At 43.0% G+C, this 17,715-nt stretch overlaps 1 protein-coding gene across 2 annotated transcripts in view; it reads left to right on the top strand.

Annotated features, from left to right (window-relative positions):
• LOC142377239 (sodium- and chloride-dependent GABA transporter 2-like) overlaps positions 1-17,715 on the top strand; it is a 35,563-nt gene that overhangs the window by 4,663 nt on the left and 13,185 nt on the right. For both annotated transcript variants that reach the window (XM_075461154.1, XM_075461153.1), the window contains 3 exons: positions 8,256-8,396; positions 8,809-8,896; positions 13,395-13,527. In XM_075461154.1, the coding sequence (XP_075317269.1) occupies positions 8,256-8,396; positions 8,809-8,896; positions 13,395-13,527 (362 nt within the window). The remainder of the gene's footprint in view (positions 1-8,255; positions 8,397-8,808; positions 8,897-13,394; positions 13,528-17,715) is intronic.

The following is a 17,715-nucleotide window of genomic DNA, read 5'->3' as shown; positions in this document are numbered from 1 at the left end:
GCGACGGTCACCTTGCCCGTCGCAAGCAAATCTAAGCTTCTCCGCAAGTCCCGCGGACCCCGTGCAGCACTTCATGATCTGTCAGCCGCTCGGACGGCTCTCTTCGCGAGAACCGCACGATCACGAGAAGCCGGCTGCCGCCGGGCCGTTCTCTACGAGAACGAAGATGTAGCAGAGGCCTACATGTTTATCCAAATTTCAGATCGTGAACCGGTGAAATAAAATGAAATGGTCACCATTGTTTGTTGTCATTATCTTTCTCAAAAGTGCGCGAAAAAGTGTTGTTTCTATGGAGATTACAAAGAATTCTGGGTATCTATGCTGCTGATCTCGGTAACTGGTCTTTGGTGGATACATCTCCGTTATCGTTGCGAGCGAAACAATGCCCTTCAAACACAAAAGCGGCTCCCAGAAGCGACAGGAGCGCAGGGAGGAACAGGACAGGGTGGCAAAACTGCCAAAACTGGACAAATTCGGGTTTACCACCAAGAGCAGTGAGAAGAACAGAACACCTACACCTAGCGGCGACTGTGAAGAACCATGCAACAGGTGTGAGCTCAGGATCAAACATGTTGGATTTTACCTACAACAACATAGAAAGGGTATTCATTGTAGAACGTAGAATCCACCGAGATACATATAATCACACAGATCTGACACATGATCGCTGCTAGTAGATAAGCTAAGTGTTAGCTATTTGAACGTTAGCATGTTACAGTGTACCGATAGAACTATGAGGCTTCGGGAGGGAGGTTTACTAACGTTCTACGCCGAACTCTAGTTGGCAGTTGTCATCCGTTACACACTGCACACAGATCTCTCTCTCAATTCGATTTTCCAAAAAAAAAAGTAGCGACCTGTAATGAAATTATTGGGAATCGTGACACGGCTTGGGCTGTTAAGCTAACTTTTTTTTTTTTTAATCAGGGCTTGACAGTTTTGTGCCAACTGTGGCTAGTGGTCATTCAGCCTCACTAGCTACAGTTTTGTTCAGTGCTATATGGCTTCCTACATGTAAATAAAGCAGACTAATAGAAACTGGGTCAGAAACTTATATTTTTCATTTTACTTAAAACATTTGATGATGCACACGGGGCAAAATAACAGAATGAAATACCCCGTGTACTCTCCCATATGATACAATCTTGAGGTTAGTTGTGCTGCTCATGGTGTATTATGAAGCCAAGTTTTACCAGCATTTAGCTAGTTGTCAGGCCCAGCATGATACCTATGTCTTCTCTGTGTTGAGTGAATGGATTGAATTGAGACTATACATCTAAAATACAGCCAACATCTTGTGGTCTGTTTGGCACATTCTACGATGTTAATTTAGTGGGTGGATTCAACCAGTTACTTCGGTAAAATGATTGCATTTTTCCTAATGAACCATTTGGATTTTATTGCAAATGGTGTCTAAAATTTTGCACATCGGTTAGACCAATAACCCAACTCATTCATTTGACCTTTTAGTGGGTCATGCACATGCATGGTGATGATGGTGACAATAGTAATAATAATAATAATGTAATATTAATAATAACAATAATATTAATGGTGATGCTGATATTTTAAAACAGATGACACAGGAGAGGATGAGAATGAGGGAGTTGAAGAGAGAGAGTCAGTAGAGGAAGAAAGGGGAAGAACTGAGTCTCACTCACTCACTCAAATACTCTACTTTTGTGATCACATTGTAATAATAAACTTGTTCACCTACATATTCACCTCCTTGATGGGCTTGTGATTTACCTCTGTTTATTCACATTTCCAAACTGTATTTTAAAAAGTCACCATATTAGGATGTTTTTTTTGTCAAATAAGATTTATCGCAATATTTGACCTCGGTATTTGAAAAATCCTGGTTACGGCCCTGAAACTGCATGCCCATTCTAAATTTCGATTCGTATAATCTTTGTTGCAGCTCTCAACAGAAAGAACCAGAAACTAGCGATGAAGTCAGTGGCGCAGGTGACCTGTCTGCAGACGAAACTGTTAGTGGTAAACAGGCGTCAGGCAGTGACAGTACAGAACAGGAGCTGGACAGGACAGGAGCGGGGGAAGAACGTTATCCTACTGACAGGGGACACTTTCAAGAACATGTCTTGGACGCTTCTGTTAAAAACTACATTTTAACAATGGGTTCATGTAAACCTAGCGGCCCTTTTCCTAAAAATAGACACAATCGCTCTTTTTCTGATGTGTTTTATCATACCCAAACAAAGGCAGGTGTCAAATTGCCACGGATGTGGCTTTGCTATTCACCAAAATTGGATTGTGCTTACTGTGAACCATGCTGGCTATTTGGAGATCGCCGTTCATCGCATTATAATAACGCATGGGTGAATGGAGTAAATGATTGGGGCCATTTGTCGCAAAAAAATTGAATGTCACGAGTCCTCTCAGCCACATGTAGCAGTGTTGTGTTTGAGCAATGGAAGCTCCATGGTACCATTGACAAAGATTTGGAGAGGGATGTGCGTAATGCCGCGCTTTTTTGGCGAGGAGTGCTGGAGCGCATTGTCAATGTTACACTTACTCTGGCGTCTTGTAACCTTGCATTCAGGGCTCATCGGGAGGTACTGGGACAGCCCAATAGTGGGAATTTTCTTTCTATAATTGAGCTGCTCGCGGGTTACGACCCTTTACTGAAAGAGCTCATAAGCCGACCACAGGGTTCCATTAAATACCTAAGTCCAGCTATCCAAAACGAGCTCATTCACATACTGTCCTTGAGAGTTCAGCACGCAATCACAGCTGATATTAATGAAGCTCCGTTTTTTTCCATCATAATGGATAGCACACAGGATATGTCCAAGCACGACCAACTCAGCCAAGTATACAGATATGTGTATAATAGTTCGAAATGCGATGGACAAAGCTGTCGATGTAAAAATAATGGAGTCGTTTCTGGGATTTGTGGAGACCGTCGATACATCCGCAAGTGAGTTGGCAGTTAATGTGCTGGACAGCATCACGCGCAACGGTCTTGACTTATCAAAATGCCGTGGGCAGGGTTACGACGGAGCCGCAAATATGAGTGGCATTTACTCAGGGGTGCAGGCCAGAATACGGGAGAGTGAGCCGCTTGCGACATATGTTCACTGTGCAGCGCACAATTTGAATTTGGTTTTGAATGAGGCAGTGAAAAACATCCCAGAGATTGACCGGTTTTATGACACCATAGAACACATCTACACATTCTTGGAACCAGCATTAAAAGATGGAACATGCTCAGTGGCATAATAACAGCAGATCGCTCAGATCACCCAGATGTGACTCTGAAGCGATTATGCCCCACTCGCTGGTTCTCCAGATTCGATTCCCTCAGTGCTATACGGTACAGGTATGTGGATGTAATGCGGGTGCTGACAAAAATAGCTCTGACAAGCGACAAAAGGGATGAGCGTAACGAAGCCGCTGGGCTTACGAAATTGATGGAAAATTTTAATTTATTTTTTTTGCTCGTCGTGCAGACAAAAGTGTTGGAGACTGTCAATGCTTTGTCAAAAACACTTCAAAAGGCAGACACAGATTTGCAGACCGCAATTCAGTTACTAGAAAACTCGATGCAGTCATCTCTGAGTACCGTGGTGCATTTGACCAGGCCAAGACTACAGCGCAGACGCTCGCAAGTAAATGGGGGGTTCAGAGCGCATTTGAAAATGTTAGGGCAAGGAGAGTGAAGCGTCACTTTGACGAACTGTCTGAAGATGGGCGTTTTACCGACGCAGAGAGTTACTTCAGAGTGCATATATTTAATGGCACTCTGGACATAATAAACGCCCAACTCTCACAAAGATTTAAAAGTATGCGGGAAACGTGTCGTTTGTTTGAAGCTTTGCGTCCTACCACCCTTCAGCTCGCAGGAGATGATGACCTGTTTGCAAAAGCGAAGCGTTTATCTGATTATTATGCCAGGGACATCGCACCAACGTTTCCAAGTCAACTCCTCTCATTTAGGTCGTGTTTCAAATCAGAGATTGCGCAAAAAACATCCATTTTACAATGGCCAAAATGTTTGTGGTGGATTATGATACGGTAACATCCACATTCGGTGAAGTGTGCACTGCACTCATGCTGTTTCTCACACTACCTGTGACTGTGGCAACAGCTGAGCGATCTTTTTCTAAACTAAAACTTATAGGCTAAGACATACCTAAGGAGCAGCATGGGACAGGAGAGACTCAGTGGGTTAGCTATACTATCCATTGAAAACAGGAGAGCCAGAGCATTAAATATTGGTGACATCGTTGATGATTTTGCACAACGCAAGGCTCGTAAAATGGCATTCTGATTAATGATGGTCGTATGATTTTTTCTTTGTTTCTGCACAGTTGTATGAATAATTTTTTTCTTTGTTTCTGCACAGTTGTAAAGCCCAAGTTCAGTTTCTGCGCAGTTCATGTTCAGGGCAACCATACTGTAAGAGCTTGCTGTTTCAGCAGAAGGCGAGGTTTCAGCGCTTTGAGCCTATCCATGGCATGCGTTAATGTCAATGCTGTATATATTTGATTACCGTATAGGCCTATTAATAACAATGATTTGTAACGTTTTCCCATATTATAGACTCAATATTGTGGAGTATGTTTTTATGTACAACAATATAAACTACTTCTGTGCTATCTTTGATCCTTGAGGATTAGGCACCCTTATGTTAAAGCCTGATTCTTACTCGGCGCAAACGCGCAACTGTTCTGGCTCGAGAACCATTAATGACGTCATCGAAAGCGCCAGCCCCTTCACAGTTCCTTCAGCTCAAAGCGCAGTTTGCGCCGAGTATGCGTCACATTTGCAGTTCTCTCCAGACCAGCGGGCGTCACTGTTGAGGAAACAAGCTGAAAAGCACACGAAGAAAGCATACACAATGCCACCTGTGGTGTCACGTCAGCAGAGGCTGGCACATCTGATGCGGAATGAATTTACTCTGGGTGTAGAACTGTATATGTATCTCAGAGCTGAGCGGCTGCGGCAAAAACAGAAGAGAAGGTGGAATGTTCGTCCTTTGCAACAAGACGAACTTTGTCAAACGTTGTCCCAGTGTAACTTCATAGACGTGTCGTACAGATGTTTGTAGAGGCGCACCCTCTCGGTCACCGCGGTCTCTGCAGTGTTCATTTTTTCTTTTTCTTGGTCAGCTGTTTCCGGTTGAGCGCGCGCGAAGTCAGAAAAAAAGTTGTGTGCGCGCCCTTGCGCCGCACGAGGATTTTCTAGCTTGCGACGGGGGGCGTGGCGGAATTTTGGGTCATGTGACCGTTTGCGCCATTTGCGACCAGCTAGTAAGAATGGGTCAAAGCGAGGTTGCGCCGAGTAAGAATCAGCCTTAAGTCCTCCCTTAAATGTCACTATGACCACTAGAGGGCCCGTATTCCACATGTCGCACCGGGGCCCGCGGCCAGCTTCTTAAGCCTGATTCTTACTCGGCGCAACCGCGCAACTGTTCTGGCTCGAGAACCATTAATGACGTCATCGAAAGCGCCAGCCCCTTCACAGTTCCTTCAGCTCATAAGCGCAGTTTGCACCGAGAATGCGTCACATTTGCAGTTCTCTCCAGACCAGCGGGCGTCACTGTTGAGGAAACAAGCTGAAAAGCATACGAAGAAAGCATACACAATTCCACCTGTGGTGTCACGTCAGCAGAGGCTGGCACATCTGATGCAGAATGAATTTACTCTGGGTGTAGAACTGTATATGTATCTCAGAGCTGAGCGGCTGCGGCAAAAACAGAAGAGAAGGTGGAATGTTCGTCCTTTGCAACAAGACGAACTTTGTCAAACGTTGTCCCAGTGTAACTTCATAGACGTGTCGTACAGATGTTTGTAGAGGCGCACCCTCTCGGTCACCGCGGTCTCTGCAGTGTTCATGTTTCCTTTTTCTTGGTCAGCTGTTTCCGGTTGAGCTCGCGCGAAGTCAGAAAAAAAGTTGTGTGCGCGCCCTTGCGACGCGCGAGGATTTTTTAGCTTGCGACGGGGGGCGTGGCGGAATTTTGGGACACGTGACCGTTTGCGCCATTTGCGACCAGCTAGTAAGAATGGGTCAAAGCGAGGTTGCGAGCGCAACCTCGCTTTGACTTCGCGAGCGCAACCTCGCTCTGACTTCGCGAGTGCAACCTCGCTCTGACTTCGCGAGCGCAACCTTGCTCTGACTTCGCGAGCGCAAGCGCTCAACCGGAAACAGCTGACCAAGAAAAAGAAAAAAATGAACACTGCAGAGACCGCGGTGACCGAGAGGGTGCGCCTCTACAAACATCTGTACGACACGTCTATGAAGTTACACTGGGACAACGTTTGACAAAGTTCGTCTTGTTGCAAAGGACGAACATTCCACCTTCTCTTCTGTTTTTGCCGCAGCCGCTCAGCTCTGAGATACATACACAGTTCTACACCCAGAGTAAATTCATTCCGCATCAGATGTGCCAGCCTCTGCTGACGTGACACCACAGGTGGCATTGTTTATGCTTTCTTCGTATGCTTTCTTCGTCCGGTTCTTCAGCTTGTTTCCTCAACAGTGACGCCCGCTGGTCTGGAGAGAACTGCAAATGTGACGCATACTCGGTGCAAACTGCGCTTATGAGCTGAAGGAACTGTGAAGGGGCTGGCGCTTTTGATGACGTCATTAATGGTTCTCGAGCCAGAACAGTTGCGCGGTTGCGCCGAGTAAGAATCAGGCTACGCGACTGACTATAGCCTCTGTATACTGAGCGTCTGCTGTACCCACTACGCCACAGACCACCCTGTGAGGCGACTAATTGATTAAGTGGCAACGGGTCAGTGACATGATCGGTTAGTAAGACAGCACCTTAGAGAGGCAGAGTCTCTAAATTGTGAAGCAATTTCAGAATAATAATCCTCAATGTGAAATTATGAAGGCTTGGAATAATATATGCCCTACAGTACATGATTTAGCGAGTCTGAAGACATTTCTGCACAGGAGTGCGTGGCTGGAAATCAGTATTGGACGCCTGTGATCTTTGGGCTCTCAGGTGGCGCTACATTAAAGAAAAGGCATTATTCTGTCATGGAAATCGCTGCATTGGCTCAGGAACGCTTCCAGAAATCTGTGAACACAGTTTTCTGTACCAAATGCAGGTTAAAGCTCTGTCATGCAAAGGAGAAGCAATACCTGGCCATGATCCAGAAACGGCACATGACATTCATTAGTAAAAGAAGGGAAATAAAGGTTTATCTAACCCTTGTGTTGAAGATTTTGTCTGGGTATCAACCCACAAAAGCTTTCAGGATTTCCACACAAGAGCTTTGGTAACTTTTTTTTTTCTTTTTTCTTTCTCCATGGCATCATGTAACTGCTCTAAAGGATTTAGGTCAGGTCTTTTGGACAGATTTTCTCCCATGGCACACTACTCTCCAAAACTTGTAGCGGGTTTGTTTGCATCAGTATTCACAGCAGTACTTTGAGCTGGTCTAAAGTCCACATGCTGTGGCTGAAGGACACATTGTCCTACAGCAAACCTCACTGTTGTGAGATCAGTCACAAGTCTAGGATTCTGAAGATAGGTTCTGGAGATAGATTCTTAGAGACAGATAAATAGTTGTAATGGTTACCAGTGCCATATGCAACGGAAGCAGCTAACAGTTCTCCTCAGTCGAGGGGATTGACATAGATCAATGCTTGCCAGTCCTGCAGTATTTCTGGGAAATCACTGTCCTGCACCTTTAAGATGTTTCCCTATGCTCTAACACGCCTGATTTAAATGAATTACCTCATCAGCTTGTCATCAAGTTCTGCAGAGTCCTGTTAATAATTGCTTGGCAGGAGGTGAGAGGTTTAACTAAATGAAGAAGTTGTCATGAGATGGCTGAGAAAACATCATCCAGCTATCATCAGAACAAGACGAAATTGTAATAATTTCTAATATAGTAGTCTAACATCTTAGGAGGTGGGTTACAGGTTTAACTCCTAAGAAAAAAAATCCACATCCTTAGAATGGTTTGGAATGAATTGATCTGATTAAATGACAAGATCCCTTGGAAGAGAGGATCTGTCCTTATATTCAAGGTCTTGGTGATCATTTTGAATTTAAGTGTTGTAACATGGTGGCATGGACTGTTTCAGGCCCTTTGCAAGTTAACTAGTGCATAGCTAATGTTTGGGTGAAGTCCATCAGGTCTGAACAGCTCCCCATGGTTGCAGAGAAACCTGGAAGTGGGCTGCTTTGATCGTGCAAACTGCTGGATGTGCTCAAATCTAATTTTGCTTGTGATTATTAACAACCTGGACTGATCTTTTTGTCTCCTCAGGAATAGGCTATGCCACTCAAGTAGTGATTGCATACGCTGCTGTGTCATACATCGTCATCCAGGCGTGGGCTTTCTTCTACCTCTTCTCATCCTTCAGTGCAGAGGTTCCATGGGCCAGCTGCAGGAACCCCTGGAACACAGGTAGATATGCAGACAGATGCAGAAGTTAAGTCTGAGCAGGGAGCCTGGTTGTATGTGTTTCCCGTCCCAATTTGTTTTACTGCATCTCTTCTTCTAATATTAATGACAGTAATAATATCACTACCACAGTCTTCTAAACTAAAACAGCACTGCAGGTCACCTGTAGTGTGCAAGTTAGTGCATTATGTGACTAACCAGTAAATTTGCTGTGGTCCACCATCATTTCAAGATTTCGGTCTTTGTGACACGTTTTGGGAATCTTCAAATCCCACATTGATATGACGTTGGCTATTTTGTTTTTGCTGAGTATGTAGAGATAAATCTGCCTCTTTGTTATCAAAAGCAGGGCACTGCATAATGATCAAATAAAATGTCTCCTTTTGTTTTTGTTTCTTGTTTTTTTATTAATCAGAATCCTGTGTTGAATTTGATAAAACAAATGTGTCATCCAATTGGACAGCAGCTGCAAACGCAACAACACCTGCAACCGAATTCTGGGAGTAAGTGTAATTAACACCTGCCTCCTTTTGTAGGTAGATTCACACCCTCTTATGTCAGTGTGTGTTTGTCTTGTCTTGTCTTTTCTATAAATTACAGGTTGTAGTTGACAAACACACAGTACACAGAGCTATCAGTCTGAGACATTCCAGACCATATTTTTGGGTGGGGCAGCATTTTAATTGTTGATTGGCTCACTAACTGTTTATTATTTCTCAACAATCTCCTGACTTTGTAACTTGTTGGCACATTTTGAGTTTCCCCTCTCGGGATGGATCCTGACCCTTGTAACTTCATCTACAGTCCCACAAAAAGTTATGTCATTCTCATAAGCCCTGGTTGTACCTTGTCTACTGCTAATTAGCAAATGGGAACATGCTAAATTAGGCTAGAAACACACTAAAAATGAGCTGCTTGATATTAGCATGTTACCTTTAGTATTTTGGCATTAGCATTTAGCTCAGAATCTCACTGCTAAGCAAAGTACAAAGTAAAAACATTTTAGTCGTCACTTTTGACCCATATATCAGTAATGACTCAGCTTTTGCTGCGGGCAACATGTCAAAGGCATTAAAAAGCAGCTTACCTGTTGTGGTGATGATGGAAAAAATTATGGTCACAGTTTGGCAACCTTTATGTCTTCAGTCTTTGAGTTATATCACACAGTTACATAAAATTGCATTTACAATCATTAGCAGGGGCATGCATGTACTAAAAACAATAATTACCTTGGCACGATACATGGCACGACTATGCTGCAGCAACGTGGCAGCAGAAAGGTTGTGTGTATGGTTCCAGAAGTGAAACCTGCCGAAAGCAACGAAAGAGCTGGTCAACGTATCATAGAGATAGAATATTGCGTAGGTGGCACAAAAAATCTGGTTCAGATGATTAGTTTTCATTTATCAAAGAAAGTAGAATTACTGACAGTTTGAAAGACCAACATAAACTTTGTGGCACATTTAGGAAGATATGTCACGCAGTGCTGTATGCTGGGACATTACAGCCATCTGATGAGAAATGCTCTCCTGTTACGTTTGTTTAAGGCCGTTGTTAGCTGGTTAGATGTTGTTTGGCTTGGCCAAAAACTGCCACATCTAGTGGAGAAGAGAAGGAGAAAGAAAAAAGATGGACCTTACCAGTTGCATTTGAATTGCACTGCTGAATGCAAGACCTGCTCATTATTACTGCAGTATTTTGCCTCAAAGCTGATCCCTCGCAAAATTGGCTACTTTATTTAAGTTAACAAATTATGAAATCTACAGATACAAAGTGATTAAAGGCTCTAGCATGGTTGCCGCGTCTGCTAGCGCTAGCAGTGTTGATGACGTCACGATTTCGTGCCGGCTATATACGGTGGCGCAAGTCGATGCGCCTATAGTTGCAATTTTCTCCATTACAGAGGTGTCGCTGCTACGTGAAGGTTACCGAAGAAAACAATGTTCACTGTCAAGAGCAGGAATACTGTCATCAATGATACTGCTGCAGTATCTGGATAACTTTATTTTTTTAATTCAGTTAAACGAGGTGGAGGTCTGAAGCGCCCGGTGTCACCACTTCGAGTCTCTGCCCTCTTCTTTGCCTTCACGTATCTGTCCCGTAGCTTCTTCCACACATTCTTACAGAACTCTCCCTCTTTCCCCAAATCTCTGCCAATCTCTGTCCACGAGTTTTGGGAGTTTATGTGGTCCCTGTGGTGTTTCACTGCAGTTTTGTACAGGTGCCTGTACAAACGCACCTCCTGACTGAAGGCGGATTTACATTTGACGCATCGCTCACGGCGGTGGCGGCCCGTGACGTCAAAATGACGTTTCAGGCCTGGCGCTTGCCTTGAAAAGACGGCGCAGCATGTTTTCGTGCACCAGTCAATTTTTGTAACTTGGCTGCGCCGATAACGACAAACCGGACAAAATGGACTGAGATATGATTTTACTGGCTAATTCTACAGTTTGAGCATTGAAATACTATTGAGAGATCAAAATGCAGGGCCTGTGTGTACTAAAGATAGCCTGAGGGCAGGCCATAATACAAAGTGGAGGCCAAACAAACTGACGCGTATATGGCTGCAACATTAAATTAAAGGGGAACTGCGGTATTTTCAACATTAAACCTCTTTTCTGAGTCGTCTGCAATGTTTTAGAACCCCCCTCACCGCTTTTTTGATGTTTACTGCTGTCTCCGGTATTTGCCTAAATTTGATTCTTCTCAACCTGCTTCAGAACGGCAAGTCATGCGCATGTCTAGAAAGGTCCGTAAAAGCACCATAAACGTCCGTTTTCAAAATAATCAACTCACCGGAGTGGTTACTGGTGTGCACTGGTAATCCATATCAAATTTCGTGGCGAAAAGTTGCTTCTGTCGTGTTTTATTTGGCAGCTCGTTCATGCTTGCACTATTTTCTTAGCGATGGCGGAGTAATATCAACGAACATCCAGTACAAAATGTCAAATAAAACACGACAGAAGCAACTTTTCGCCACAAAATTTGATATGGATTACCAGTGCACACCAGTAACCACTCCGGTGAGTTAATGATTTTGAAAACGGACGTTTATGGTGCTTTTACGGACCTTTTTGGACATGCGCATGACTTGCCGTTCTGAAGCAGGTTGAGAAGAATCAAATTTAGGCAAATACCGGAGACAGCAGTAAACATCAAAAAAGCGGTGAGGGGGGTTCTAAAACATTGCAGACGACTCAGAAAAGAGGTTTAATGTTGAAAATACCGCAGTTCTCCTTTAAGAGGCAAAGACAAGCCAACAGGGTCTGAATGTAGCCTGGCGACGCCATCCTACATACTTCCGCCCAAAGATTTTGGCTCCGCACATAGTCTGGCCAAATCCCCCTACCTCGGTTCGCTCAGTGTTTTGCCAATAAGCAAACAGTTGCGAGTGGTGACGCAGAACTCACGCGCGGAGTCCATTGTAGTCCATGTAATTGTAGTTCAACCGCAGCAGAAATAAACATGGCGACGGAAGAAGATACGCTAGAAGCTATCCATGAAGTTGTCTCAACTCTGGATAGCATTACACACATAAAACAAGAGCAAGAGGAATGCCTCGTCAACTTTGTTAGTGGCAAGGATGTCGTAGCTCTCCTTCCAACTGGCTTTGGGAAAAGTTTGATAATGAAAGTGGATGTGGGACGCGTGATTCCCGAGCTAGAGCATCGCGAGAGTAAGCATGAACCTCGGCGCATAACCTACGTCCTTTCTAAACATTACTGATTGGTTAAGGGAACTCCAATGAATTTAAGTTGCTGAGTAAGGTTCCACCCTCCATGGAAACGGATTCCTCTTGGGTTTTCCCAGACTGTTTTACGGAGTCAACAGTCGGCTTTCGCCCAGGCTAGTCTGAATGCACTCCCAAGTTGCTTTTGTTAAATCATTGTCAGTGTTTCCCAACCTGAGGACAAAGAGCACACAGTTAATGTAGTTTAAACAAGGGTGCAGTGCTATATGTTTAAGTAGCAGAGTGAGTCTACAACAACGCATATGTATTAATCTACATACTGAAGTTGAGGTTGATTTGTCGATTTGTGAAATCAGAAAAAAGAATAGGTGCAATTTCCACTAAAACATGATTCCATCATTTGATGGGGGCATCTGAAACTAAATGCCTTCTAAGAAGATTGTAATTGTTTTAAAGTTTAAAGAAAGAAAATCAAAGAAAATCAAAAAAACCTGTCACGCCTTTCTTCCAATAGTGCTGGCCTCCTTAGCCTTTCCCCATGGATCCTATACATGATTCAGTGCATTTTAGACTGAAACGATGCCTCCACAATGCACCCAAAGCTCTTGTAAGACATTTTGCGTGAAGTTTGTAACACGATTTGCGCCACCGTTCACAGATGTCCCTCAGGGAGTTTCTTTTCAGTTCCACAACGGTGACACATAACAGTATTATAGCTGTGATTATGAGAATTGATAACCTTTGAAACAGTAGAGTAGCTCTAACATTGGATACCCACATCTAGAACTCAGGGACAAGATTGACTTATCTAAAATGTACCACATCTGTTGTTCAGGAAAAATTGAGGAATTGATTAAAATTCAGGGATGACCAGCACTATACACTTTTGTCAGCTTTTAAATCTTCCAAAAAGATATTATACTTTGCTGGCTTTTTATAGTGTATATGAGTAAATGTATACACTTTAACAGTACAAAAAAGTGCCGAAAATGTTTTGTCACTTTTTTCGTACGTTGCTGCAACATCATAAACTGTAACTATTGACTTTATTTTTATTGGCTTTATTTAGTGATAGCTGTATGTTAAAATGCATAAATGTCATTATGGAGTCTACAATGATTTTGTTTGCCTCACTTGGTGAAAAAAGGAGTAGAAGATCATCACAGCCGTGCGCTCCAGCTGCATTACATGTGTACGTTTAGGAGGCATATTGTAGATAGCCACTTTTCAGAGCCTGTCTACAAAGTTGTTCCATTTTCTTAATTATGTTAACTGCTCTTGTCTCAGCAATACTATGTTTTTCTTTTCAGGAGACGAGTACTGGGTATTTCTCAGGGGATTGACGAAATTGGTAGCTTGAGGTGGGAATTGGCCTTGTGTCTGTTACTGGCATGGATCCTGTGCTACTTTTGTGTTTGGAAAGGAGTGAGATCCACTGGAAAGGTAGAGATACTTCTGGGTGGAATGCAATGAAAATGTTTTGGGATCACAAAAATTTTGATTCCTTGGACACTGATAAAATTTTGATTATTCTGGATTTTTTTTAACCGAAAAATCTGAGTTACAGCTATATAATCATTATGGTCTTCAATTGTAGACTCTTATCTTCGAATAACAGTTTGGTGAAAGTCGGCGTCCTTCAGACGCTATTTAGGCTATGTACACACGTAGCCGGGTATTTTTAAAACCGAATGTTTCCCCCCCTCCGTTTATAAAATAATCTGTATCCACATTACCTCGTTTTCGAAAAAAACTCCTTCCACACATAACCGAACAGCTGCGTTTTCACCTGTCTTGACAACCCAAATGCTGTTTTGCGCAATCTGCCCTCGTCAGCTAAATAATAAAGTGTGCACGCAACTTTTTTGAGCACACTGACAGGTGATCGCATGACATTGGACTGCCCCTCGATATGAGGACGTAATAATTCCGACAGCGACAGGAGTGAGGACACCGGGACATGCGAAATTGTCACGCCATTCCTCTGGGAGTACGACTTGGGCGTGTAAAATCAAGGCAGTAAACAGCGCCTGCACAATAATAACCACCACAGTTCTCAAGGCATCCATGCTTCTTCAGTAAACAAAGGTCGCACTTTAGACTTTAAAGCAGATTTGTTGTTGTTTTGGCGCATATTGTGACGTTCGAAAACGCAAAACTCCGGTTATCTCTGTCTACACGCAGCTGCATAAACGGAGTTTTCAAAAATCTTCACTTTGCCCGGAGTTTTTAAAAACATTCGTTTACGATGCGTTTTTATGCGTTTTCATGTGGATGAGAGGTCCAAACGTAGAAAAATATATTTGTTTTAGCAGATACCCGGCTACGTGTGGATGGGGCCACAGATCCACAGATATCCATATAACGGAAGTGAACGGGGGCATCGGCCGATGGCCCAATATAACCCAGATCTTTCAGTCAGACACTTTCCTTGGACTGCAAAAACAAAACTTGATACATCAGAGAGATATAATGGTGGATGATAACAGTATAATAGTGAAAAACTCTCCCCAAGAAGTATGTATAGGTCCTTCTCAAAAAATTAGCATATTGTGATAAAGTTCATTATTTTCTGTAATGTACTGATAAACATTAGACTATCATATATTTTAGATTCATTACACACAACTGAAGTAGCTCAAGCCTTTTATTGTTTTAATATTGATGACTTTGGCAAAAAAGTAAAGAAAAAACAAAAATCCCTATCTCAACAAAATAGCATATTTCATCCGACCAATAAAAGAAAAGTGTTTTTAATACAAAAAAAGTCAACCTTCAAATAATTGTTCACTCAATACTTGGTCGGGAATCCTTTTGCAGAAATGACTGCTTCAATGCGGCGTGGCATGGAGGCAATCAGCCTGTGGCACTGCTGAGGTGTTATGGAGGCCCGGGATGCTTCGATAGCGGCCTTAAATTCATCCACAGTGTTGGGTCTGGTGTCTCTCAACTTCCTCTTCACAATATCCCACAGATTCTCTTTGGGGTTCAGGTCAGAAGAGTTGGCAGGCCAATTGAGCACAGTAATACCATGGTCAGTAAACCATTTACCAGTGGTTTTGGCACTGTGAGCAGGTGCCAGGTCGTGCTGAAAAAATAAACGTTCATCTCCATAAAGCTTTTCAGCAGATGGAAGCATGAAGTGCTCCAAAATCTCCTGATAGCTAGCTGCATTGACCCTGCCCTTGATAAAACACAGTGGACCAACACCAGCAGCTGACATGGCACCCCAGACCATCACTGACTGTGGGTACTTGACACTGGACTTCAGGCATTTTGGCATTTCCTTCTCCTCAGTCTTCCTCCAGACTCTGGCACCTTGATTTCCGAATGACATGCTAAATTTGCTTTCATCCGAAAAAAGTACTTTGGACCACTGAGCAACAGTCCAGTGCTGCTTCTCTGTAGCCCAGGTCAGGCGCTTCTGCCGCTGTTTCTGGTTCAAAAGTGGCTTGACCTGGGGAATGCGACACCTGTAGCCCATTTCCTGCACACGCCTGTGCACGGTGGCTCTGGATGTTTCTACTCCAGACTCAGTCCACTGCTTCCGCAGGTCCCCCAAGGTCTGGAATCGGCCCTTCTCCACAATCCTCCTCAGGGTCCGGTCCCCTCTTCTGGTTGTGCAGCGTTTTCTGCCACACTTTTTCCTTCCCACAGACTTCCCACTGAGGTGCCTTGATACAGCACTCTGGGAACAGCCTATTCGCTAAGAAATTTCTTTCTGTGTCTTACCCTCTTGCTAGAGGGTGTCAATGATGGCTTTCTGGACAGCAGTCAGGTCAGCAGTCTTACCCATGATTGCGGTTCTGAGTAATGAACCAGGCTAGGAGTTTTTAAAAGCCTCAGGAATCTTTTGCAGGTGTTTAGAGTTAATTCGTTGATTCAGATGATTAGGTTAATAGCTCGTTTAGAGTACCTTTTCATGATATGCTAATTTTTTGAGATAGGAATTTTGAGTTTTCATGAGCTGTATGCCAAAATCATCAGTATTAAAGCGGCGCTATGCAACTTTCAGTAATACGGGGTTTGTTTACCATGCAATACACATCCCAAAGCTGTAGGGGGAGCTCCGTAGAAAATAAGGCGACAGTCTAGCCAGACTGTCGTAAACCCACCAGAGGCAATTTGCGGTTTATTTTTCAAGACACTGGCAGAGAGTTGGAGAGCCGTCGACAGCTAATGGAGAGGGGGTGTGTCTTATCAGGCTACCTGGCTCGGCTCACGACCTGCCGTGAAGCAGTAGTTCTCGGCTCTCGTGTGTCGCAAGACTTCCAGAGGTAAACAAAGCACGCGGCGCCACAGGCAAAGTTGCAAGCGCTGTTTCGGTTTAGGGCCACCAGATGGAGATGGAAATGTCACCGTTTTCATCAGAACGGGTCAGCCAAGCAATCTGATGATTGCCAAGCAATTTTATGACCATGAAAAAGTTGCATTGTGCCGCTTTAAAACAATAAAAGACCTGAAATATTTTAGTTGGTGTGCAATGAATCTAAAATATATGAAAGTTAAATTTTTATCATTACATTATGGAAAATAATGAACTTAATCACAATATGCTAATTTTTTTAGAAGGACCTGTATATCATTATCCAAGCCTATCATAGAGAAAATATTTAATGAAAGAAAATACGTAAGGTTCACCACGAAATGCTAACCTTTCATGAGCTCCAACAGCAGAAAGGTCAGTTCTGCCAAGACTTTACGAAAAACACATTTAAAAGTCAGAGCGATTCTGGTACAGCATGCTTACAACTGATTCAATTCAATCCACTTAAGGACAGAATAGGTTCGGAATGACTCACGATGGCACTTGCATGCTTGGCTTTCAGTGGCACTAAATCAAAAATGTTTATTATCTTTGCCAAGAGGTTAGGCAGTTGGCTGAGTTTGTTTGTCTGTCTTTTTGTCAGGAAGCTTACTCCAAGCGTTATGTATTTATTTGCTTAAAAATCTTTACCAGATGTCACGTTGCGCCCCAAATTAGAAGAGATAAAGTTTTCATGTTGATCCAGATTAAAATCGACCAAAGACAGAGTTTTTGATCGTAGAGCTGTAGATCTGCAATTACTTGATCTGAACATGATCTGATTTTCACTTACTGACTAAACAAAACTAAAAGCAGAATAAACCAAAAACAAGCAATAATCTAAGACAGCTGCAGTTAAAGCCTAGCAAGTCATCACAAAAGAGGAAAAATGGGTTTTGGTGATACCAATGAGTTCCAGATGTGCCTGTAGAAGATTCTCCACAAAGTACCATTTGTATTAATGGTTTTGTTGATTTGTCTCATGCTAACTGAGCAACTGAACATGGCTCTACTAAACTGTTTAAGAGTCATAAAATGTCAAGTACTTGAGCTCATTCTATAGTGAACGTGTATGAAAGCATTCATGCCATTTAATTTACTCTCATTTAGTTTGTCACTGCTCTACACATACTATCACAAGAGATAATTATTGGTAGAATTGTCTTGTTTTAGTAGATACAGAAAAATACAAAATAAAAGAAAGAAAGAAAGAAATAAAGATAATTAGTCCAAATAAATATATAGTCACACCTACAGTTCCTATTTATAGTACATGCCATAAATGCTTCTTTTCATTGCCCTCTGAATTCCTTTTTTTGTATGCA

This window comes from Odontesthes bonariensis, chromosome 3 (assembly GCF_027942865.1).
Source record: "Odontesthes bonariensis isolate fOdoBon6 chromosome 3, fOdoBon6.hap1, whole genome shotgun sequence".
NCBI lineage: Eukaryota > Metazoa > Chordata > Actinopteri > Atheriniformes > Atherinopsidae > Odontesthes > Odontesthes bonariensis.
The sequence above is the reverse complement of the archived record's forward strand: the minus strand, read 5'-3'. Positions and strand labels throughout refer to the sequence as shown.